At 41.5% G+C, this 24,965-nt stretch overlaps 1 protein-coding gene and 1 long non-coding RNA gene across 2 annotated transcripts in view; one reads left to right on the top strand and one right to left on the bottom strand.

The window, feature by feature from the left end:
* Positions 1-796: 796 nt before the first annotated feature.
* LOC133466733 (uncharacterized) lies at positions 797-5,314 on the bottom strand. Its single transcript, XR_009785023.1, has 4 exons — positions 5,075-5,314; positions 4,739-5,007; positions 993-2,399; positions 797-911 (listed from the first exon to the last, which is right to left on the bottom strand). It is a non-coding gene; the product is annotated as an uncharacterized LOC133466733 (long non-coding RNA).
* Positions 5,315-5,356: 42 nt separating this feature from the next.
* Positions 5,357-24,965, top strand: part of hspa8 (heat shock protein 8) — a 21,380-nt gene continuing 1,771 nt past the window's right edge. Inside the window, exons 1-6 of the mRNA XM_061750689.1 lie at positions 5,357-5,514; positions 6,854-7,073; positions 9,539-9,744; positions 9,811-9,963; positions 10,076-10,631; positions 13,516-13,718. Coding sequence (XP_061606673.1) covers positions 6,869-7,073; positions 9,539-9,744; positions 9,811-9,963; positions 10,076-10,631; positions 13,516-13,718 — 1,323 coding nt within the window. The 5' untranslated portion in view covers positions 5,357-5,514; positions 6,854-6,868. The remainder of the gene's footprint in view (positions 5,515-6,853; positions 7,074-9,538; positions 9,745-9,810; positions 9,964-10,075; positions 10,632-13,515; positions 13,719-24,965) is intronic.

Below are 24,965 nucleotides of genomic sequence, written 5' to 3'. Positions count from 1 at the left end.
AGTTATAAAGCGCTTTAAAGGGTAACCATTATATTTATTAACTAAATAAATAAGGTATACATATTGTATGTATAAATAGGTATGCATATGATATTCGGGAAGATAAATTAAATAATAGATAAATTTAGGCGTGTGCCCGGCGGATGTGATCAAGCCAGAGTGGCATCGTGACTTTCTACTTCCGGGTCAGCAGAGTGGACCAGAGCGGCTCTACGTGCCCGGGATAAAAGCCTGAAAACAGTACCGGTTGGTTTTTGGTGTCAGAAAACGCTTCGGAGTTTGAATAAATAGCGCACAACTTGCTATCTGAGATGATGAATGGGATTTGATATATATTGCTTAGAGAGTGGCGGCACGGTGTACAACTGGTTAGAGCGTCAGCCTCACAGTTCTGAGGACTGGGGTTCAATACCCGGCCCCGCCTGTGTGGAGTTTGTATGTTCTCCCCGTGCCTGCGTGGGTTTTCTCCGGGCACTCCGGTTTCCTCCCACATCCCAAGAACATGCATTGTAGGTTTATTGACAACTCAAAATTGGCCGTAGGTGTGACTGTGAGAGCGAATGGTTGTTTGTTTGTATTTGCCCTGCGATTGGCTGGCAACCAGTTCAGGGTGTACCCCGCCTCCTGTCCGATGACAGCTGGGATAGGCTCCAGCACGCCCGCGACCCTAGTGTGACCCTAGTGTGTCTGTCACGAATGGAGAGGAGCTGGACCCAAGAGCAGGCGGAGGCAGATAGATTTGACATTGTGTCACGAATGGAGAGGAGCTGGACCCAAGAGCAGGCGGAGGCAGATAGATTGTGATGAACATTTTATTTAGGAAGGTAATAGAGGTGGTCCTGGGTGCGTTGGAAGGCAGTGGTGTGGACAGGCGGCTGGCTTGGCGGCAGGAATGACGTGGATCGGGAATACTGGGAACGAGGAGAGACACAGGAGTCAAAAAGGGAAACAAGGAATAGTGTTGCTTACATGAGGTAAGTGGGTCGTGGTACCGCTGGAACAAGCTGCAATACTTGGGCATGGATTTCCGGGAACAGGCAGGCTTATATGTAGGTGGTGATGAGGGCTGATTGTTGACAGGTGCGCGGCTAGAGGAAGGTGCTGAAAGAAAGAGGTGGTGATGAGGGCTGATTGTTGACAGGTGCGCGGCTAGAGGAAGGTGCTGAAAGAAAGGGGAGGGGAGTGAGAGGGGACGAGAGGGCGCAAAGCGCCATCCAGGCTCCAAAAAAGGTACTGCAGGGCAGTACATGACACATTGTTCCAGATTATCGCACTACTAGTCACTTTAAACTGCAGTCAAGTCTCTGCGCCATTTGCACAATGGTCATTGCACCAGACTATTGTTCTATTAGTCATTTCAAACTGCTCTAATTGCTAGAGTACTCAGCATCATTTTGTGTAATTCTAAAAAAAAAATTAAAAAATAATAAAATTGTACCGGCATTACCACATTACTGGTAACCTTTGATTGCTCAGTGACTGTTTTTATGTCTCAAATGTATTCTCTGTCAATTGTCTGTCTGTTGTCTGTCTAGAGCAGCTCCAACTACTGGAGACAAATTCCTTGTGTGTTTTTGACATACTTGGCAAATAAAGATGATTCTGATTCAGATTCTGTCAGGTATTGTTGGTTTTTGGGCAGTTAAAACTTTAAATGGTGGCAGGTGTGTGTGGACTCTCATATACTATTGTTTTATTTTATTTTATTTCACGTTGATGCTGATTTATTTTGATTTTTTGGACTACTTTTTACTTTTACTTGAGTCATATTATTCTAAAGTAACTACTCTTACTTGAGTACTGTGTTTGGCTACTCTACCCACCACTGTTTAAGGATAATAACATGATACAGCTCCCTTCACGGAAAATGCATCTTACATTAATGTAAAAGGTGGTGTCACGCAACTACACCCGCACTTACTGAGATTTGTCCTAAATTAAATTTATTGACAAATATATCAGCGATTTACGTGTTTTTCAGATCCACTACATACCTGTGATTTACACATGTTTTTTAATGTTGTGTGTGCATTTATCATGACTTATCATTTGTAAATATTCAATTTGGCTTGTGAATTGTTGAAGGCGCGTTTGTGGATCAGCGGACAAGTGCATTTATTTTTTTAGACAAACGTAACGCAGTTTTCAAGATATTCACACACAAAAGGTTGCAGATGTAGTTCATCAAAGAGCTATTCGTGGTACGCCACACCTACGGCAACCAAACTTGGCAGGTGCGTGTATTATCCCGACTTCTACAAAATTGTAATTACAACCGATACCCGACACTCAACAGAAACTGACCTACAACCTTTTAAGGGTTGTCTCCCAACCATTATTGCAGCGTTGAGATTATGTTGAGTTCCTTTGATGTTGAGTTGCTCTTGCCTGGTAATTGCCTGTTGTGATGTTAGCAAAGATGAAAGAGGACTGGACAGGAGCATTTCAGGTGACAGACCAAAGCAACATTTAAACTTGAACGTAAACTCAAGTCAGGGAGTCTGTGTGTGGAGTGCCTGGCCGTGAGTTGTAGTCGATAGCAGCTCTTGAATGAATGTGCATTCTGTTTCCGCTCATGGAAAGTGTTGTGAAAATGTGTGCAAGAAGGATAGCAGAGTATGAGGACAAACTTTGGGGACCAAAAGAGAACGAGCCACAACGTCAACAACTGTGTGATGTTTTCATTTTACAGCCTGTCATCATGCCACGCGGAGCTGGTTGGTTCACTTCTCTCTCACTCGTTTAGGAATTACTTTCCATTTTGAACAGTATTACTGTGTTTATTTACGGGCACTGTGTGACGTTAGATTCAATAGTAACAATGTATTCAGTAAAATAACTCCTCAAGTACTGAGTAACTGCTTTGCTTTTTCTGACCATGAAACTACTACATCAACTACAATACAAATAACTAAATAAAATATGCGCAAGTTCAGATATTGCTGAATATAACTTAGTCTAAAACATAAATAAAATATTTGTAAAATAACAAACTAAGGCAAGTTCAGCTACAAGAAATATATGTTTCCACCTACACCTGGCACTAAACAGCACAAGACTGTCGGCTCATCAGGCAGATAACAAAAACAGGAAAAAGGCTGCAGTGGATATAAAAAGTATACACACCCCTGTTCAAATGTCAGGTTTTTGTGAATTTTGACCAATTTTAATCATTTTAAAATTTTGTATCTATGTGAGAGAGGAGGTGAAAAGTAAACTGAAATATTCTTGCATGTGATTGACTTGGACTTGGGGTTTAAACTTGCTGCCTTCTTGGCCAAGCTTTTTTCCCGACATACTATTTGCCAGTGGCGGCTCTTCAACCGTAGCTTTTCTGAGGTCGCCGAAAACCGAACATGGTGACAGTTCATCAAAGACCTCTTTGCGCTACGTTGCACCTACGCCTATGAACCCATGCAACAAAGACTTCTTTGCGCTACGTTGCACCTATGCCTACGAACCCATGTCCTAAACTCAACAGAATGATCTACGGCCTTTTACATGTAACAGGCATAATAGTTCATTATCTTCTTTCAACACCCACATTTACTCAATATAACCTTTGAAAACGCTTTGCACTTGTCCAACAGCAGTGGTGTCCAATCTATGGTCTGAGGCCATTTTGGGGCCATCACCCATTATTGTGTGACCTGCATTTTCTCAATGTAACCTTTGAGAAGGCTTTGTCTGCACTTGTCCAACAGCAGTGGTGTCCTACCTATGGCCTGGGGGCCATTTGGGGGCCATCCCCCATTTTTATATGGCCCGCCTTTTTTCAATATAACTTGTTACATGGCCTTGCGTTTCTGGCAGCAGTGGTGTTCAACCTATGGCCCACGGGTCATTTGCAGCCGGTCCTCCCATTTTGTGCGCCCGGACCTTTTTGCAACATTTGCATGGGTCATACTTTTGCACTTGTCCTGCAGCACTGGTGTCAACTGATGGCCTGTGGGCCATTTGCGGGTCATACTCCATTTTTGTGTGGCCCACATGTACTCAATATGGGCCATAACTTTGCATTTGTCCTACAGCGTGGTGTCCAACCTACTGCCTGGGGGCAATTTGCGGCCCTTCATCGTGCCAATACCCCAACGTGCCAGGAACTCAAACTGCCAGTACCCCAACGTGGCTGGGGTGCGAGGGCTCGATTATAGCTGCTCGCAGATCTAGTTATTATTGTTTACTGTGAAGTTTGAAATCATTCCTGCGATGCAATTGCTCAGTTTGACCCTAAAAATGAGACGGCTCGAGCGGACGCCATTGAAAAATCTGAAAATGGCCAGTTTAAATATCACATTTTTATCTCAACAAGAAACAAACGGGTGTTTTCCTTTAAAAGAGTCAAGGTTTCAGTCACAGGTTTCCTAATGATTTACACTGATTTCTGGGCAGAAAATGTTGGCAAATTTTTTACATATAACGTGGCGTAAAAACTAATCGTCATCCGATTCTTACAAACTAGGGATCATTTTATTTGTGTAACACTCCTCTCTATCCAACGATATAGTCTATTTTGATATAAAGGTATTATGAAAATATTAGTAATATTCCTATTAACATGTATGTATCAAAATAGGTTGTCTTTCCCCAGTAATTAGTAGGTTTAGAATGTTTCTTTTACAAATCCAATCCATTCCTCTTTTGCTGTGGCTCAACATGTAAATAACCTTTATCATATTTTATAGTTGAGTTAAATTCAGGCGGCACGGTGGACGACTGGTTAGAGCGTCTGCCTCACAGTTCTGAGGAGTGGGGTTCAATCGCCGGCCCCGCCTGTGTGGAGTTTGCATGTTCTCCCCGTGCCTGCGTGGGTTTTCTCCGGGCACTCTGGTTTCCTGCCACATCACAAAAACATGCATGGTAAGTTAATTGACAACTGTAGGTGTGAATGTGAGTGTGAATAGTTGTTTGTTTATATGTGCCCTGCGATTGGCTGGCAACCAGTTCAGGGTGTACCCCGCCTCCTGCCCGATGGTAGCTGGGATGGGCTCCTGGGCGCCGGCGACCCTGGTGGGGAGAAGCGGCTCAGAAAATGGATGGATGGATGGATGGAGTTAAATTCATCTTGCCTTACATGGAGCTCAGCACCCCTAAACCTTTGATTCGAGAATCGCCCTTGGTTATAATTCAGATTTTCTGATTAGTCAGCTTTGTTAAGACCCCTTAACCCATGTAAAACCTCGAAACTTTTTTACGCTGTTTTTGTCGCATTCTATGGCATAGAATATTCTCGAAATTGCCGACTATTGGTTAAAGCCTAGCGGTTTACGTTCGTTTGCGAACACATACGTCATATAGAATGCGGTCACTCTAACGTGTCGCGTCAGAAGAATGCCCATTGGCTGTACGTTGAGTACGCACAGAAAACGTTCCGTGTGATTGGATGCTTTGACCGTAATAAAGAACGGTCAGTACACTTGTACTTCCCTTTCCTGCTTCCATACAAAGGACAAGTCGTCTCTGCGCATCTTTCCCTTCGACCTCCCCACCAATTATACCAGATTAACTGCTTTGGTTAGTCACGCATGGATATTTCTTCTGTATTTTTCCCATTAATGCAAACATTTTATGTTAACGTTTTGCATGATTTGTCGCTTGTGATTGTTGTATAAATCCGATTGAATGACGCTTGCATAACTACATTACTTTGATATTTCATGTTCTTAGTGTTGTTTTCCTGTGTAGTGTTTTAATTTTTAAAAAATCGAAATAGCATTGGCTCATGAGCGGAGATTAATGGGTGGGTGGGGGCGGGGGATGCAAGACATTCGGGAACGTTCTGGAATCGAATCAAGCTAACGGTCACTTACATTCTGCTGTGGAGTTGAGACAAACATTTAAACAACATACAGAGTGAAAATGGATGATTCATGTGGAATATTTTAAAGCTACCTGCTCATTTTATTTTATTTACATTAACAGCCAACATACGCACAGTCTTGTCGAACATTGATAATGACATCCTAGCATCGTGGTCACCATTTTGTACTGTACGTCTTATTTTGCATGTGCTTAGGCGAGCTCGAAATTATTTGTTAGTTCTAGTTCACAAATGCAATTCTTATCTTGGACTATTGAGATATGAACCTTGTGATGACATCAAATTACATCAGTAAATTGGTAACCTGCCTTTCTGTGTATGAACCTGCCATTGTCAAGATTGGGGAGTTACTAATTACATGTAACTAGATTACATAATTACAACATTTGCTATTATAGTCCATTAAAGTAGTGAGAGAAAATGTGTAAATTTATCATTTGCTGGCAGTCAAATTTTGTTTTAATGTAAAGAACACATGAGCAATCGATCCATTTTCTGTACCGCTTTTCCTCACTAGGGTCGTGGGTGCGCCTGGAGCTGACTCTGGGCGAGAGGTGGTGTACACCCTGAACTGGTCTCCATCAAATCGCAGGGCACATATAGACAGACAACCATTCACACTCTCATTCACACCCACTTAAAATTTAGAGTCTTCAATTAACCTACCCTCCAAGAACACATAATTAACTTGAAAATGTTTTGAATCCACTTTTTTTTTAGATGAAACATCCAAGGGTCATGTTGAGGCATTAATTTCAAATTAAAAAAGGTAATGAGAAAGAAACTACTTTGAGAAAGTAATTGAGTTGCACCGTTACATTTTCAACAGGGTAACTTGTAACCAACTAGATTAATCTTCCCAACCTTGATATTCACTTCGTACTTTAGTATGTTGCCGCCATTGTTTTACCTCACTACTGCTACATTCTAGATAGATGCACAATCTGTTCTTTTGAAACATATTGAGGTTTTTATACATTTTATTTTTTAATTGGTTAAAAACAATTTCATGTGCTTGCATTTATTTTCCAGAGGAACAGACAAAGCATGTCGAAAGGACCAGCAGTTGGTATTGATTTGGGGACCACCTACTCCTGTGTTGGTGTCTTCCAGCATGGAAAAGTTGAAATTATTGCCAATGACCAAGGCAACAGGACAACACCTAGCTATGTGGCCTTCACAGATACTGAGAGGCTTATAGGTGATGCAGCGAAGAACCAGGTTGCAATGAACCCAACCAATACAGTCTTTGGTAAGTAAGGTATAACTGTAGTTGTTTTAGAGCCATTGTTGCACTTGGAACTGTGAAAATCCCTTGATCCCAGCACCGAAGCAGTAAATATTCAGATTTCTGCAGGCCTCTATGAAAGCAGTCTTTGTTTAATGTAAAAAAAAAAAAAAAAAAAAAAAAAAAAAGTCAATAGTGCGCATTATACGTTGGTATAGGGGAAAGTGGAAAAAACTTCACATTTTATAAATGTATGCCGCCACATCTAGTGGTTATGGGTAAGGTGTACACTTTCATTCCAACATGCCACCTAGAGGTTATGAGAAAGGTGTACACTTTCATTCTAATACACCACCACCATCTAGAGTTTATGAAAAAGGTGTAGCCTACACTTTCATTCCAATGACTGGTACGTATGACTGCATATCTGTACAGTTGTGCTCATAAGTTTACATACCCTGGCAGAATTTGTGAGTGTTTTTTTTTTTTTAATATGACTGATAACTGAACAACAACAATCATTAATTTCTTTATAGTTTGTTTTGTTTAATAATGCTTTTCTGAAATGCTTGACAGTTTAATTTGAATCCCATTAAAAAATTAAATGTTTTGCCTGGCCCGTAATGACATTTAAGTCTAGTTCACCAATCTAATGAGACAAAGTCACATGACCTCACACAACATCTTCTGTTGGGCTTTCCGGGCATAGGTATTAACACTATAAGCCAGCCTGACTGATTGTCGTACCTACGTGGCGGCCATTTTGGGAACGTCGTCGTTACCATGAAGGCAACGGCGCCTACTCCTGTTTACATTTAGATGAACAAAAACAACTTGTATTGTTGCATTTGTCTGGCACTATCTGCCCAAATGTGGATATTTCAGCCCCCTTATAACTTGAGAAAACACCTTGCAGTAAAAAACATTTTATTTTTTTAATCATAAGTTACTCACTATTAACTCAGTACTTTGTACTCATACTCAAATATTTTTTTGAGAGGACTACTTTTTACTTTTACTTGAGTCACATTATCATCAAGTAACAGTACTCTTACTTGAGTACAGTATTTGGCTACCCTACCCACCTGGAGCGGCCATCCTCTAAGGGTAGCAACATTTTTTGCTCATCAGATCAGCCAGTGTCGCATTTTTTGCACTGGTCTTTTGTATTTTCGTGTTGCGGTTGTGGTCCCAGCGGAACCGCGAAGCACACGTAACCGGCGACAAGAGCTGATCCGCTAGTACATCTTGTATTAATTAGGAAACACTCCTACAATTATCTAATTAGTTTACGGATGTTAATGTTAAATGTATTAAGCGACGGAGCGGTGTTAAAGGGGTTATGTCACAACACAGAATGAACTAACTTCAAATTGAGAAATGGCACACACAAAAACAAAAAATACTTTCCGTAATATTTTCCTGGAGGATGCATTTGGGATTAGCATTTGAAGTAGGTAATGGTGAAAAATGACGTGAAACAGACGATTTTAGGCACTACTGTGTTATCACAGATGATGGCTTTTGATCTTTGCGTCCATAACAGTCCGGATGGTTCTTTTCCTCTTTGGCCCGGAGGAAACGACATCCACAATTTCCCAAAACTACTTGAAATGTGGACTCGTCGGATCACATAACTTTCCCACTTTGCATCAGTCCATCTTAGATGAGCTCGGCCCAGAGAAGCCGATGGCGTTTCTGGGTGTTGTTGATAAATGGCTCTTGCGTTGCATAGTAGAGTTTCAAGTTGCACTTACAGATGTAGTGCTGAATTGTATTTACTGACATTGGTTTTCTGAAGTGTTCCTGAGCCCATGTGCTGATATCCTTTACATATTGTCGGTTTATGATGCAGTGCCGCCTGAGGGATCAAAGGTCATGGGCATGCAATGTTGGTTTTTGGCCTTGCCGCTTACATGCAGTGATTTCTCCAGATTCTCTGAACCTTTTGATGATATGGACCGTAGATGATGAAATCCCTAAATTCCTTGCAATTGTACGTTGGGGAACATTGTCTTTAAACTGTTCGACTATTTTCTCACGCACTTGTTCACAAAGAGGTGAACCTCGCCCCATCTTTGCTTGTGAATGACTGAGCAATTTGGGGAAGCTCCTTTTATACCCAATCATGGCACCCACCTCTTCCCAATTAGCCTGTTCACCTGTGGGGAAACAGGTGTTTGATGAGCATTCCTCAACTTTCTCAGTCTTTTTTGCCACCTGTCCCAGCTTTTTTGGAACGTGTTGCAGCCATAAAATTCTAAGTTAATGATTTACTAAAAATAATAGTTTTATCAGTTTGAACATTAAATATCTTGTCTTTGTAGTGTATTCTATTAAATATAGGTTGAACATGATTCGCAAATAATTGTATTCTGTTTTTAATTGTTTAACACAATGTCCCAACTTCATTGGAATTGGGGTTGTACTTGAGTACAATATTTGGCTACTTCGCCCACCTCTGCTGATAACCTTTCATGTTTCTACAGATGCCAAGCGATTAATTGGCCGGAGGTTTGATGATTCAGTTGTACAATCCGATATGAAACACTGGCCATTTATTGTAGTTGATGACAACACTCGCCCAAAGGTTCAAGTTGAATACAAGGGTGAGACGAAGTCCTTCTACCCAGAAGAGATCTCCTCAATGGTGCTGACAAAGATGAAGGAGATTGCTGAAGCTTATCTTGGAAAAGTAAGGATTTAATGATCAGTTTTTACAAAGACTTTGTGATTTGAATTGTATTTGCTTTGTTTGCAGTCTGTCAACAATGCTGTAATCACGGTACCTGCCTACTTCAATGACTCCCAGCGCCAGGCTACAAAGGATGCGGGAACAATCTCTGGTCTCAATGTTTTGCGTATTATCAATGAACCAACTGCAGCTGCTATAGCCTATGGATTGGACAAAAAAGTAAGTTCCAAGTCTCACAGCTTGGAATTTTTATTTATCTATTTATTTATTTTAAGGCTTATCAGTTTCTTAGTGTTGTAAAAAATTGCATTGTACAATGTTACATTTTCAGGTTGGTGCAGAGAGGAATGTGCTCATATTTGATCTTGGTGGTGGCACCTTTGATGTGTCAATTTTGACCATTGAAGATGGAATCTTTGAGGTCAAGTCCACTGCTGGTGATACTCATCTTGGTGGAGAAGATTTTGACAACCGCATGGTCAACCACTTCATTGCAGAGTTTAAGCGCAAGTACAAGAAAGACATCAGTGACAACAAGAGAGCTGTCCGTCGTCTTCGCACAGCATGCGAGAGGGCAAAGCGCACCTTGTCTTCCAGCACTCAGGCAAGCATCGAAATTGACTCTCTGTATGAGGGAGTTGATTTCTACACCTCCATCACCAGAGCTCGCTTTGAGGAACTCAATGCTGACCTCTTTCGGGGCACCTTGGATCCAGTGGAAAAATCACTACGTGATGCCAAGATGGACAAAGGGCTGATTCATGACATTGTCTTGGTTGGTGGCTCCACGCGCATCCCCAAGATCCAAAAGTTGTTGCAGGACTTCTTCAATGGAAAAGAACTGAACAAGAGCATCAACCCAGATGAAGCTGTTGCCTATGGTGCTGGTAAGTGTCTTCATCCAGAGTAGCTCACAAAATAGGAAATTCTAAAGTTTCAAAAATCTAATCGATTTCTATTTTCCATACATGCAAATCAGTCTCCTTTCGGCGAAGTTTGCAGTTTTGAACTCAAAATAGCCCATTTACGTGAATCGTACGTATACAGTGAACCCTCGCTACTTTGTGGTTCGACTATCGCGGATTCACGACTTCGCGGGGTTTTTAAGTTTTATATATGGACATTTTGCGAATGTTTTAGAAAAATCGAGATAAGTGAACACGCAAAGTTCTCCCTTAAATTCATTAATATATTAATAATAAATAGTATTTCCTCGTGCAAAAATAAAAAAACAAGCATAAAATGGCAAAAAAACATACATAGGTAGGTACTACCGATCAATGCAAACTTGAACTAGTAGACATTCCAACAGCTTCTTCCCTCTTGCGATCAACTTCTTAAACACCTGACCTACAATTCCATTACAACATGCTGGCAGTTTTTTGACTTGAGTTCGTTGTCACATTTCTGTGGGGCCAATTATGTATTACTCGTGCACTCACTGTAATTGTCTCGCCATGCTGCACTATTTGCATATACTGGCCACTCATGCCAGAGTAGCATCTGCTCCATTTGCACACTGATTGAGGAGTATCTGTAACATTTGCACAACCAACATTGTCCCAGATTATCGCACTACTCGTCACTTTAAACCGCATACACTCCTTGAAGTCTCAGCGCCCTTTGCACAATGGTCATTGCACCGGACTATTACAATATTAGTCATTCAAACTGCTCTAAGTGCTAGAGGACTGCATCTTTTTGCACAATTGTCAAAAAAAAAAATAATGTACCGGCGTTACCAGATAACTAGCAACCCTTTACTGCTCAGCGACTTGTTTTTTTTTTTTGTTTTTTTTTGGGTCAATGTCTTTCTGTCTCCAAAGTGTTCTGTAAAGTGACTCTGTTGTCGTACTAGAGCGGCTCCAACTCCCGGAGACAAATTCCTTGTGTGTTTTGCACATACTTGGCAAATAAAGATGATTCTGATACATGACAAAGAAGAAAAATGACTGTTGGGACAGCATCTTTGCTTGTCCCATTTCTGCGTCTCCATCCTTTTAGCATCAAGCCTTCACATCGCGTGGTTGTATTTTACGCTGTGCTGTGTTTGTGATCTTTTGTTTCTTTGTTAAACTTTGCTTCAAGTTCAATTCAATTTTAAGAAGTGTGCAATAATGTGATATCCCATGATATGATTATCCTATGAATAATGAGTGAGAGAGATTTAAAAGGTCAAAATACACGTTAAATAATTAAATCAATATGGTGTCTCTACTTTGCGGAAATTCTCTTATTGCGTCCAGTCCTGGAACCGAACTCCCGCAATGAACGAGGGTTCACTGTAGATCCGATTCGTTTTTCCTGGGGGGGGGGCTTCGCCGTCGTCATAAGCTTTTTCGATTTCCTTGAACGCTGGCAGCGAGCGGTAACGGTACTTTTACTCCGTTACAATTAATTTAAATGTTGCACGCCACTTTTATTGAGCAATTATTGTTTATTTATCAACTCTTTCATGCACGAGACTACGACCTCTGCATTGGGCGCTGTTTGCGCCAATCTAATTTAAGCGTTAGTGACGTTTAGGTCTAGTTCACCAATCAAACAGCAAAAAGTCAAATGACCTCACATAGTCTTATATTGGGCTTCCCGGGCATAGATATTAACACTAGATAAGCCTCCCCAGCTGATCATCGTGCCTAAATGGGCACCATTTTGAGTTACCATTAAGACAACGGCGCGCTACTCTTGTTTACATTTAGACGAACAAAAGCAACAGCTTTCATGGATTGTAGTATTTGTCTTGCACTGTCTCCCTAAATGTGGATATTTCAGCTCACTTTGGAAAACACTGTGCAGTAAATTGCCAAAGTTTTATTATTTTTTTATTTTTTTATTTTTTTTGTGCGCGCTATTTACTCAGTACTTCTAATTATTTCACTGTGTACTTTTCACTCTTACTCAAGTATTCACATTGTCAAGTAACAGTACTCTTACTTGAGTACAATATTTGGCTACTCTACCCACCTCTGGAGCGCATATCCGCTTTTGCTACTCATACATTTTAAACATTTTTGCTCATCAGATCAGCCAGTGTTGTATTTGTTGCACTGGTCTTTTGTATTTTCGCGTTGAGGTACTGCCGGGTCATGGCCTTGGTTGTGGTCCCAGCGGAACCGTGAAGCACACGTAACATCGGCGACAAGAGCTGATCCGCTAGTACATCTTGTATTAATTAGGAAACGTGCCTACAATTATCGAATTAGTTTACAGATGTTAAATGTATTAAGCGACGAGCGATGTTAGGGGTTATGTCACAACACAGAATGAAGTAACTTCAAATTCAGAAATGGCCAATAAAAACAGAAAAATATTGTACTTAATATTTTCCTGTAGGATGCATTTGGGATTAGCCTTTGAAGTTGATGATAATGAAGTGAAACAGGCAATGATTTTAGTTGATTCTTTTCCAGAATGAGAGTGCTTAAAAAGGAGGGTGGTATTCATGTGGCACAGCTTGAAGCAGGCATCAGGTGCAGGTGATGGGCCTGGCTCAAGTTGGAGGCCAAAACAAAAAAGCAAACAAATGAGGCAAATTGAATTTTAATCTTAAATTTGAGCGGTGTAAATGTTTTTCTGCGTGAAGAAAATTCAAGATTTTGCCTTATTGTACAGTCTTCTAGATTGCTTAATTTATGTTTAAATCAAAAAATTCTCTGCGGGGGCCCGAGGGATCCCCCAAGACCCCCACACCCCCACTTAAAAGTGTTATTTTTTTATTTTTTTCACCATCTTCATGCTTTTGGTGTTTGCATGTCTGATTTTTCACAGCTGTCCAGGCTGCCATCTTGTCTGGTGACAAGTCAGAGAATGTCCAGGACCTGCTCCTACTTGATGTTACTCCTTTATCTCTGGGTATTGAGACAGCGGGAGGTGTCATGACTGTCCTGATCAAGCGTAACACCACCATTCCTACAAAGCAGACTCAGACCTTTACCACTTACTCTGATAACCAGCCGGGTGTGCTCATTCAGGTCGGTACATCAATGTATTTTTAAAAAATAAATTTCAAATGTTGTGATTATTCCAGTTATAGGGATGGACAGTGTATGCGGTATACTGTACTTGGCTTACAGGAGAGATTTTGACCTACTGACCAAAACTTGATGACATTTATAAATCTGCAAAAAAAAAAATTGCAATATGGGGTGCTGTGTGTACATTTTAAGGAGCAAAAAATTAACTTAAATGGCTGCAATATAACGAGTGAAAAATTTAAGGGGTCTGTATACTTCCCGTATCCACTGTATATGCTTCAGCAGAGCCCTCAAATGTTCATTATGCAGATGTACAAATTTAATGACTTGGGGATCAAGACTGCGACCAAATTGGTCACATACGTAACCATTTTTTCAGCTTCTGTAATTAAAAAAAAATTACGTCACTGCGGCTACGTCAATTTTTTCAGCTACTGTGGGTCAAAGTCGAAGAAGAGGTGGAAAGCGGGTTCTTTGGCAGAAAGAGAAGAGGAAAGCACAGAGCCTAGAACTGAATGTGGGGACTTTGAATGTTGGGACTATGACAGGAAAATCTCGGGAGTTGGTTGACATGATGATTAGGAGAATGGTTGATATATTGTGTCCAGGAGACCAGGTGGAAAGGCAGTAAGGCTAGAAGTTTAGGGGCAAGGTTTAAATTATTTTACCATGGTGTAGATGGGAGAAATGGAGTCGGGGTTATTTTAAAAGATTTGGCTAAGAATGTCTTGGAGGTGAAAAGAGTATCAGATCGAGTGATGAGGCTGAAACTTGAAATTGAGGGTGTTATGTGTAATGTGATTAGTGGCTGTTCCTCACAGGTAGGATGTGACCTAGAGGTGAAAGAGAAATTCTGGAAGAAGCTAGACGAAGTAGTTCTGAGCATCCCAGATGGAGAGAAAGTCGTAATTGGTGCAGATTGTAATGGACATGTTGGTGAAGGTAATAGGGGTGATGGACAAGTACAGCATCCAGGAAAGGAACTTGGAGGGACAGATGGTGGTAGACTTTGCAACAAGGATGAAAATGGCTGTAGTGAACACTTTTTTCCAGAAGAGGCACGAACATAGGGTGACCTACAAGAGTGGAGGTAGAAGCACGCAGGTGGATTACATCCTGTGCAGACGATGTAATCTGAAGGAGGTTACCAACTGTAAGGTAGTGGTGGGGGAGAGTGTGGCTAGACCGCATAGGATGGTGGTGTGTAAGAAGACTCTGGTGGTGGGGAGAAAGATTAGGAAGACAAAAGGCAGAGAAGAGAACCATGTGGTGGAAGCTGAGACAGGACGAGTGTTGTGCAGCTTTTTGGGAAGAGGTGAGACAGGCTCTCGGTGGATGGGAGGACCTTCCAGAAGACTGGACCACTGCAGCCAACATGATCAGAGAGGCAGGCAGGAGAGTACTTTGTGTATCTTCTGGCAGGAAAGGAGAGAAGGAGACTTTGTCGTGGAACCTCACAGTACAGGAAATCATACAAGGAAAAAGGTTAGCTAAGAAGAAGTGGGACACTGAGAGGACCGAGGAGAGGCGAAAGCAATACATTGAGATGCGACACAGGGCAAAGGTAGAGGTGGCAAAGGCCAAACGAGGCATATGATGACATGTATGGCAGGTTGGACACTACAAAAGGAGAAAAGGATCTATACAGGCTGGCCAGACAGAGGGATAGAGATGGGAAGGATGTGCAGCAGGTTAGGGTGATTAAGGATAGAGATGGAAATATGTTGACTGGTGCCAGCAGTGTGCTAGCTAGATGGAAAGAATACTTTGAGGAGTTGATGAATGAGGAAAATGAGAGAGAGAGAAGGGAGAGTAGAAGAGGAAAGTGTGGTGGACCAGGAAGTGGCAATGATTAGTAAGGGGGAAGTTAGAAAGGCATTAAAGAGATTGAAAAATGGAAAGGCAGTTGGTCCTGATGACATTCCTGTGGCGGTATGGAACCATCTAGGAGAGGTGGCTGTGGAGTTTTGGACCAGCTTGTTCAATAGAATTCTAGTGTGTGAGAAGATGCCTGAGGAATGGAGGAAAAGTGTACTGGTGCCCATTTTTAAGAACAAAGGTGATGTGCAGAGCTGTGGGAACTATATAGGAATAAAGTTGATGAGCCACACAATGAAGTTATGGGAAAGAGTAGTGGAGGCTAGACTCAGGACAGAAGTGAGTATTTGCGAGCAACAGTCTGGTTTCATGCCTAGAAAGAGTACCACAGATGCATTATTTGCCTTGAGGAGGATGTTGGGAAAAGTACAGAGAAGGTCAGAAGGAGCTACATTGTCTTTGTAGATCTAGAGAAAGCCTATGACAGAGTACCCAGAGAGGAACTTTGGTACTGCATGCGGAGGTGTGGAGTGGCAGAGAAGTATGTTAGAATAATACAGGCTATTTACGAGGGCAGCAGAACAGCGGTGAGGTGTGCTGTCGGTGTGACAGAAGAATTTAAGGTGGACGTGGGACTGCATCAGGGATCAGCCCTGAGCCCCTTCCTTTTTGCAGTGGTGATGGATAGGCTGACAGATGAGGTTAGACTGGAATCCCTGTGGACCATGATGTTTGCAGATGACATTGTGATCTGCAGTGAAAGCAGGGAGCAGCTGGGGGAACAGTTAGAAAGATGGAGGCATGCACTGGAAAGAAGAGGAATGAAGATTAGCCGAAGTAAAACAGAATATATGTGCATGAATGAGAGGGTTGGTGGGGGAAGAGTGAGGCTCCAGGGAGAAGAGATAGCAAGGGTGGAGGACTTTAAATACTTGGGGTCGACCGTCCAGAGCAATGGTGTGTGGTCAGGAAGTGAAGAAACTTGTCCAAGCAGGTTGGAACGGGTGGAGGAAGGTGTCAGGTGTGTTATGTGACAGAAGAGTCTCTGCTAGGATGAGGGGCTCGTTTATAAAACAGTGGTGAGGCCAGCCATGTACGGATTAGAGACAGTGGCACTGAAAAGACAACAGGAAGCAGACTTGGGGGTGGCGGAAATGAAGATGTTGAGGTTCGCTCTAGGAGTGACCAGGTTGGATAAAATTAGAAATGAGCACATCAGAGGGACAGCCAAGGTTCGATGTTTTGGAGACAAAGTTAGAGAGAGCAGACTTCAATGGTTTGGACACGTCCAGAGGAGAAATAGTGAGTATATTGGTAGAAGGATGATGAAGATGGAGCTGCCAGGCAAGAGAGCTAGAGGAAGACCAAAGAGAAGGTTGATGGATGTCGTGAGGGAAGACATGATGGCAGTTGGTGTTCGAGAGGAGGATTCAGGAGATAGGCTTACATGGAAAAGGATGACGCGCTGTGGCGACCCCTCACGGGACAAGCCGAAAGGAAAAGAAGACATCACTGCGGCTGTCCCGCGTGTAGTTTGCCTTTATATTAGAGCGCAACCCACGTGTGCAGTTTTGAAAATGTACTTCAGTTCACCTCCAAGTCGGGGGTGTCACTACGGCTGGTATTGGCTAGGACACCATAGGGTGGAGTTTCCTCTGCATTTTTTTGGGCATTTCCGGTAGCCGTTTTTACTTTCCTTTCCGTAACAAGGAACAAAGCAACGACAATGGCGACCATGGAACAATGTCTGCTAGAACAAATTGACCTAGATAAGCAGATACGTTTAATTATGCTGCAAAATCGATCAAGAAGGCGGCGGCGTAGATGGTACGTCCAAGGGGCATGCTGAGTAAGTCATCACAGCATGTGACTAAAACGGACCAATCACGAGAGATTATCTCCGGCGTTCTAATGCGCAGCAACAATTTTATACGCAGTGGCCGCACGGGCCAATTCGTCGGTCATGTGATGCAATGTGGGTGTTGTCGGCCATGTGAGAATGTGAGTATAAAGAGGCTGTTAGTCTAGATATTTGATTACGAGTAACGTTACAAAGTCAAATTGTGTTCTTATTTGTGGACGGGGTTGAAGAGGACATACAACAACTAACCAATAGGACAAGATGAAAGAGGACAAGGAAGGACAGGATGTGGGACTGCAAAGGACTTGGTCTTTGGTTTTTAAAGAGTGACTCCAGGTATTTACTAACAGCAATCCTCTTTTCTTTATTGCCAAAAACAATTATCTGTTTTTTTGTGGTTTAATTGAAGAAAGTGGCTGGCTCATCCAGTTATGTTTTAGACAGTGACACAACACCTCAATTGAACTGGAGTCATCTCGAGACATTGCTAGATATAACTGTGTGTCATCTGCATAGCTATGATAGTCAAAATTAAAGTTCTGAAGAATTTGACCCAAGGGTAGCATATTCAGGCTGAACAGGAGGGGTCCAAGAACTGACCCTTGAGGGACCCCATATGTCATTGCCATTCGATGAGATTGAACACTTCCAATGGTTACAAAATAACTCTTTTCTTACCCACGTTTCAAACCTGTTCCGCAGCATATTATGATCTACCGTATCAAAAGCCGCACTGAGGTCCAACAAGACCAGAATTGACACCTTTCCTGAGTCAGTATTCAATCTTGTATTACTTAGCACTTTGATAAGAGCAGATTCTGTACTGTGATGAGTTCGGAAACCTGATTGAAATTTGTCAAAAAGTCAATTTAAGTTCAAGAAATTGCTGAGTTGATTTAAAAAAAAAAAAAAATAACTTTCTCAACAATCTTGGCTATGAAAGGGAGATTTGAGATGTCTATAGCTTGCTAAGTTCGAAGTGTTTAGCGTTCTACTTTTTAAAAGAGGCTTAATGGCAGCTACTTGAAGAGCTTGAGGAAACGCGCCTGACTGAAGTGAGCACTTGATTTGCTGCAAATCAGCTAGCACAGACTTCGCAATAGCTTTGAAAAAGTCAGATGGTATCGTAAATATAGTTTGTTGCGGCTCCATTTACCGGAGACAAATTCCTTATGTTTTTTTGACATACTTGGCAAATAAAGATGATTCTGATTGATGGATTCAGCTGCTGAGCTGTTTTCTCTACAATTTTTTTGGTCATCTGTATCAAATTAATTAATAATAATAATTTGTTTTTCCTGGGTGGCTACACATGTCCAGTGGGCACGGAAAGTATTAAGACCCCCTTAAATTATATTGCAGCCATTTTCTAAAATCATTTCCTCCCCCACTCATTAATGTACACACAGCACCCCATTTTGATATTTAACTCTGGTGCTGTCCATTTCTTCGGATCAGTCATCCTTGAGATGGTTCTACACCTTCATTGGAGTCCAGCTGTTTGATTAAACTGATAGGGGTGTGGCTTTCCTAATCAAGTCCAGTCTATATAAGATCTTACCAGCTCATAGTGCATGTCAGAGCAAATGAGAATCATGAGGTCAAAGGAACTGCCTGAAGAGCTTAGAGACAGAATTGTGGCAAGGCACAGATCTGGCCACGGTTACAAAACAATTTCTGCTGCACTTAAGGTTCCTAAGAGCACAGTGTCTTCCATAATCCTGAAATGGAAGAAGTTTGGGATGACCAGAACCCTTCCTAGAGCTGGCCGTCCAGCCAAACAAACTGAGCAATCGGGGGAGAAGAACCTTGGTGAGAGGGGTAACGAAGAACCCAAAGATCAATATGGCTGAGCTCCAGAGATGCAGGAGGGAGATGGGAGAAAGTTCGAGAGTCAACCATCACTGCAGCCCTCCACCAGTCACGGCTTTATGGCAGAGTGGCCCTCGGTAGCCTCTCCTCAGTGCAAGACACATGAAAGCCCGCATGGAGTTTGCTAAACAAAAAAAAATCACCTGGAGGACTCCAAGATGGTGAGAAATAAGATTATCTGGTCTGATGAGACCACTATAGAAATTGTTGGCCTTAATTCTAAGTGGCATGTGTGGAGAAAACCAGGCACTGCTCATCACCTGTCCAATACAGTCCCAACAGTGAAGCATAGTGGTGGCAGCATCATGATGTTGGTGTGTTTTTCAGCTGCAGGGACAGGGAAACTGGTTGCAATTGAAGAAAAGATGAATGCAGCCAAGTACAGGGATATCCTGGACGAAAACCTTCTCCAGAGTGCCCAGAACCTCAACCTGGGCCAAAGGTTCACCTTCCAAAAAAGACAAAGACCCTAAGCACACAGCTAAAATACTGAAGGAGTGGCTTCAGAAGAGCTCCGTGACTGTTCTTGAATGGCCCAGCCAGAGCCCTGACTTAAACCCAATTGAGCATCTCTGGAAAGACCTGAAAATGGCTGTCCACCAATGTTCACCATCCAACCTGACAGAACTGGAGAGGATATCCGAGGAGGAATGCCAGATGATCCACAAATCCAGGTGTGAAAAACATGTTACGTCATTCCCAAAAAGACTCATGGCTGTATTAGCTCAAAAGGGTGCTTCTACTAAATACTGAGCAAAGGGTCTGAATACCTATGGCTGTGCAATATTTCAGTTTTTCTTTTTTTTTTAAAAATCAGCAAAAATTTCAACAATTCAGTTTTTTCTGTCAATATGGGGTGCTGTGTGTACATTGTGGAAAAAATGAACTTAAATGATTTTAGCAGATGGCTGCAGTACAAGAGTGAAATATTTAAGAGGGTCTGAATACTTTCCGTACCCACTGTAAAATGGCATGCAAGAGAATAATTTGTTTGTTTGCAAAATAGTTTTAATTTTGGCGTTTGAGATCTGTCTGATTTATCTGGTTTAACAGACTTGATTTTTTTGAAAACAGAATTGGAAAAGGCAAATTAATCCATAGACATATTTTTGATGATGACATTGAAATCTCATATAGTGGTACTTTGCTGCAACTGCGTCCACCATTACAAGGTTGATGTATTAAAAACACTAAAATGACATTGAAGCCCTAATTTAACAATTATGGTTATGAATCCCACAGTAATGTTCTTGACAAAATTTTGAAAATCTGGAAATTCAGATGAATTTTGAGAAATTGTTTTAAAGTAAATTTGTATAGGTTGGGAGCTCTGTACCACAGCAGGCAGGGGGAGCTTGTTAAAAAAGCCCTAACTTAACCCAAGGAGAAGGTGACTCTGCAGCAAAAAAAAAAAAAAAAAAAAAAAAAAAGTAATTGGAATATTCCATACTAATTTCACGGCAGCCCCTCTGAGTTAAACTTGTTCGAGAGGTTTCTTGAGGAGCACTTCAAGGTGTATTTCAGGCTGAGCAGGGAACTTTGACAGGGAGTTTGAAAGCCGATCATTAAAGCTGATCAGCAAAAAATGCTACTTTTCGGCCGATCCCGATCAAGCGCGGATCAAATCGGTGTAAAGTCTAGTTGATACAGGAAATATGAAAAGAGCATGCAAGAGAAGACATTTGGCTGGAAATGAAATGTCCGCCATTCCAAGGTTGATCCAATAAATATATTAAGGTAACAAATATTAAAGGCATCATTTATGAACTCATTTAATACCAGCCATTTTTCAGATATTTTGACAGATTTTTGAAGGCCTACAGAAAATTGTCCTATAGCGATAGAAACATGGAACCCACCAAAGGAGACATTTAATCCTCTTCTTTCATCAGGAAAAAAAGTACCTTTCTACCTTTTACCGTTCTTTAGTAAACAGCAGTTGAACATAGGTAAGTTGAAAATATCGGTTTCCAAGAAAGAAAAAAAACTTTCACTTCGATGCAAATTTTTTTGCCTTCATGAAAGCTCAAATATCTGTTTCCATACTAATAACATAAATGAGACAAAGTATTTTGATTGCAAAATACCAGTTTATTTACAAGTATAAAACATGCATTTTCAAATTGATGATGCAAGAACTTTGAAGTATGTACGGGTGTGCGTTTGTCGGACTTCAGTGGGTTCACAGTCAGCAGACGACCAGTCATATACATCCCCACTGCTTGGTGCACCTCCTGTAAATGATAAAAAAATAAACAATTAGCATAAAAATGAAACATTATTGCTGGTGTGAGAAATGGAGAATTTTTTTATTTTTTTTTTCACCTTTCGTCAGCAGGTGTGTGAGTGCATCTGCTGCTGGTTGCACCAACTGCACTTTACAGAAATATTTACAATTACCACAAACCATTTGTTGTTGCTAAAGTGCGATGAGGAAAGGTTAAAAAAAAAAAAAAAAAAAAGTATTACACCACACTGTCTGAAAATATTTTTGGGCACGGTCTAGAAATAAAACGGCGTAAAAAAAATCTAATTCATCTAGCTATCGATGCTCCATGTTTTTCTGTCTACAGGGTGTATGATTTGTAAACGTGTTGTATCGTAGGACAAACTGTTGTGCTTATTTGTGGACGTTGCATGATGATGATGGTCAAACGGAGTAATCGCTCAGGCTATGGATGTTAGCTTTGAAGTTAGCAAGTTCTTACCTCTTCGGTGACTTTCTGGGGGCTGAGGAGAGGACGCGCTCCTGCTCCCAGATAAGGATACATCCAGATCAGGCTGAATCTCAATTGGCAGTGGATCTGGTCGCGATCTCGTCCTTCGAAAGCTCGATACTGCGTTCATTGTTGTAGCGTTATCCCTTTCTTTTTTGGGAAAGGGATTACGATGGTACATCCTTTTTGGTGTTATCAAAACTGAGAGTAAACTGTATTCATTCATGGTTTTTCGCTCTAACTCGTGGCTCACCATCTCTCCCCCTACAACGCTCCACCACATCACATGGGTCCTCACCGGATATGGTCTTCCGTTGACGTGCTGACAAAACTCTAATCAAAGCTACTGCTGCCATATGGTGTCGATTTAACATTAAAATCCTTCCCAAGCCTTACTTACTGTAGCGCTGCTCCAAACCCTCTGTTACAATATATACACACAGATGCACACACATTGGGTACGGAAAGTATTCAGACCCCTTTAAATTTTCCACTGTTATATTGCAGACTTGCTGAAATCATTTAAGTTAATTTTTTTTCCACAATGTCCACACAGCACCCCATATTGACAGAAAAAAAACTGAATTGTTGAAATTTTTGCAAATTTATTCAAAAAGAAAACTTGAAAATATCACAGCCATAAGTATTCAGACCCTTTGCTCAGTATGTAGTAGAAGCACCCTTTTGAGCTAATACAGCCATGAGTCTTTTTGGGAATGATGCAATGGGTTTTTCACACCTGGATTTGTGGATCATCTGCCATTCCTCCTTGCAGAGCCTCTCCAGTTCTGTCAGGCTGGATGGTGAACGTTGATGGGAAGCCATTTTCAGGTATTTCCAGAGATGTTCAATTGGGTTTAAGTCTGGGCTCTGGCTGGGCCATTCAAGAACAGTCACTGAGTTGTTCTGAAGCCACTCCTTTGGTATTTTAGCTGTGTGCTTAGGGTCATTGTCTAGTTTGAAGGTGAACCTTCGGCCTAGTCTGAGATCCTGAGCACTCTGGAGAAGGTTTTTGTCCAGGATATCCCTGTGCTTGGCCGCATTCATCTTTCCTTTGATTGCAGCCAGTCGTCCTGTCCCTGCAGCTGAAAAACACCCCACAGCATGATGCTGCCACCACCATGCTTCACTGTTGGGAAGTTATATCTTGGTCTCATCAGACCAGATAATCTTATTTCTCACCATCTTGGAGTCCTTCGGGTGTTTTTTAGACAAATCTATGCGGGCTTTCATGTGTCTTGCACTGAGGAGAGGCTTCCGTCGTGCCACTCTACCATCTTTCCTTCGATTGCTGCCAGTCGTCCTGTCCCTGCAGCTGAAAAACACCCCACAGCATGATGCTGCCACCACCATGCTTCACTATTGGGACTGTAATGGACAGGTGATGAGCAGTGCCTGGCTTTTTCCCCACACACCGCTTAGAATTAAGGCCAACAACTTATATCTTGGTCTCATCAGACCAGATAATCTTATTTCTCACCATCTTGGAGTCCTTTGGGTGTTTTTTAGAAAACTCTATGCAGGCTTTCATGCGTCTTGCACTGAGGAGAGGCTTCCGTCGGGCCACTCTGGCATAAAGTCCTGGCTAGTGGAGGGCTGCAGTGATGGTTGACTTTCAAGAACTTTCTCCCATCTCCCGACTGCATCTCTGGAGCTCAGCCATAGCGATCTTTGGGTTCTTCTTTACCTCTCACCAAGGCTCTTCTTCCCCGATCGCTCGGTTTGGCCGGACGGCCAGCTCCAGGATGGGTTCTGATGGTCCCAAACATCTTCCATTTAAGGATTATGGAGGCCACTGTGCTCTTAGGAACCTTCAATGCAGCAGAATGTTATGTTTTTTTGTAACCTTGGCCAGATCTGTGCTCTGCCACAATTCTGTCTCTCAGCTCTTTAGGCTCTTCCCTTGACCTCATGATTGTCATTTTCTCTGACATGCATTGTGAGCTACAAGGTCTTATTATAGACAGGTGTGCGGCTTTACTTATCAAGTCCAATCAGTATAATCAAACACAGCTGGACTCCAATGAATGTCAAGAACCATCTCAAGGATCATTTGAAGAAATGGACAGCACCAGCGTTAAATATGAGTGTCACAGCAAAGGGTCTGAAAACTTATGGCTGTGTGATATTTCAGTTTTTCTTTTTTAATAAATCTGCAAAAGTTCAACAATTTTTTTTTTCTGTCAATACGGGGTGCTGGGTGTACATTTAATGTGGGGAAAAATGAATTTAAATGATTTTAGCAAATGGCTGCAATATAACAGAGTAAAAAGGTTAAGGTGTCTGAAAACCTTATGTACCCACTGTGTATGTAATAAATATATATCTATATATATTATAAAAAAATAATACAACTGAAATGGCCCTAAATGGATGGGTTTGTGAAATCGTATTAATACGTGTTTGGCGCTAAATGTGTTTCAATTATAGAGTAATGGGAATATTGTGAAATTTACCAGTATATATATATTTATTTATTATTATTATTTTTTTAATATCCTTTTACATAATATACTGCAGTAGTTGTCCCGCGGTGATGTTGACATACTTAAAAATGGAAACGAAGACAAATTGTTCTGTAAGTTGGCAGCTCTCATAGTATTTTGTCCTGGTGTTTTGACTTTCGGCCATGGGTTCATCAGTTTTGGCCAAGAACCAAATTCAGTTACTGGTTTGATCCATAACATGTCAAAAAATAGCGAGCATTTTTTTTAATCATTTTCAAAAAAGGTGTTTGAGAAGGTCTTTTGATGAAACACAAATATAATCAGCCTGTTTTGGTCTTCTTATAGTAGAGATGTTCTGCTGTATTATTTTGTTATTAATATAATTTTTAATAGTTACTGTTGAGAGACTGAAATTCTGAGAATTTGGACATTTTTAAGTTCAAGATCTTTAAACGATTATTGCAATCCTTGCGTTAAGCAACATTTTTGCTCATCATATCAGCCAGTCTCGTATTTGTTGCACTGGTCG

The sequence above is a fragment of the Phyllopteryx taeniolatus genome, chromosome 17 (genome assembly GCF_024500385.1).
Source record: "Phyllopteryx taeniolatus isolate TA_2022b chromosome 17, UOR_Ptae_1.2, whole genome shotgun sequence".
Classification (NCBI taxonomy): domain Eukaryota; kingdom Metazoa; phylum Chordata; class Actinopteri; order Syngnathiformes; family Syngnathidae; genus Phyllopteryx; species Phyllopteryx taeniolatus.
This window is presented reverse-complemented; position numbering and strand designations above follow the sequence as displayed.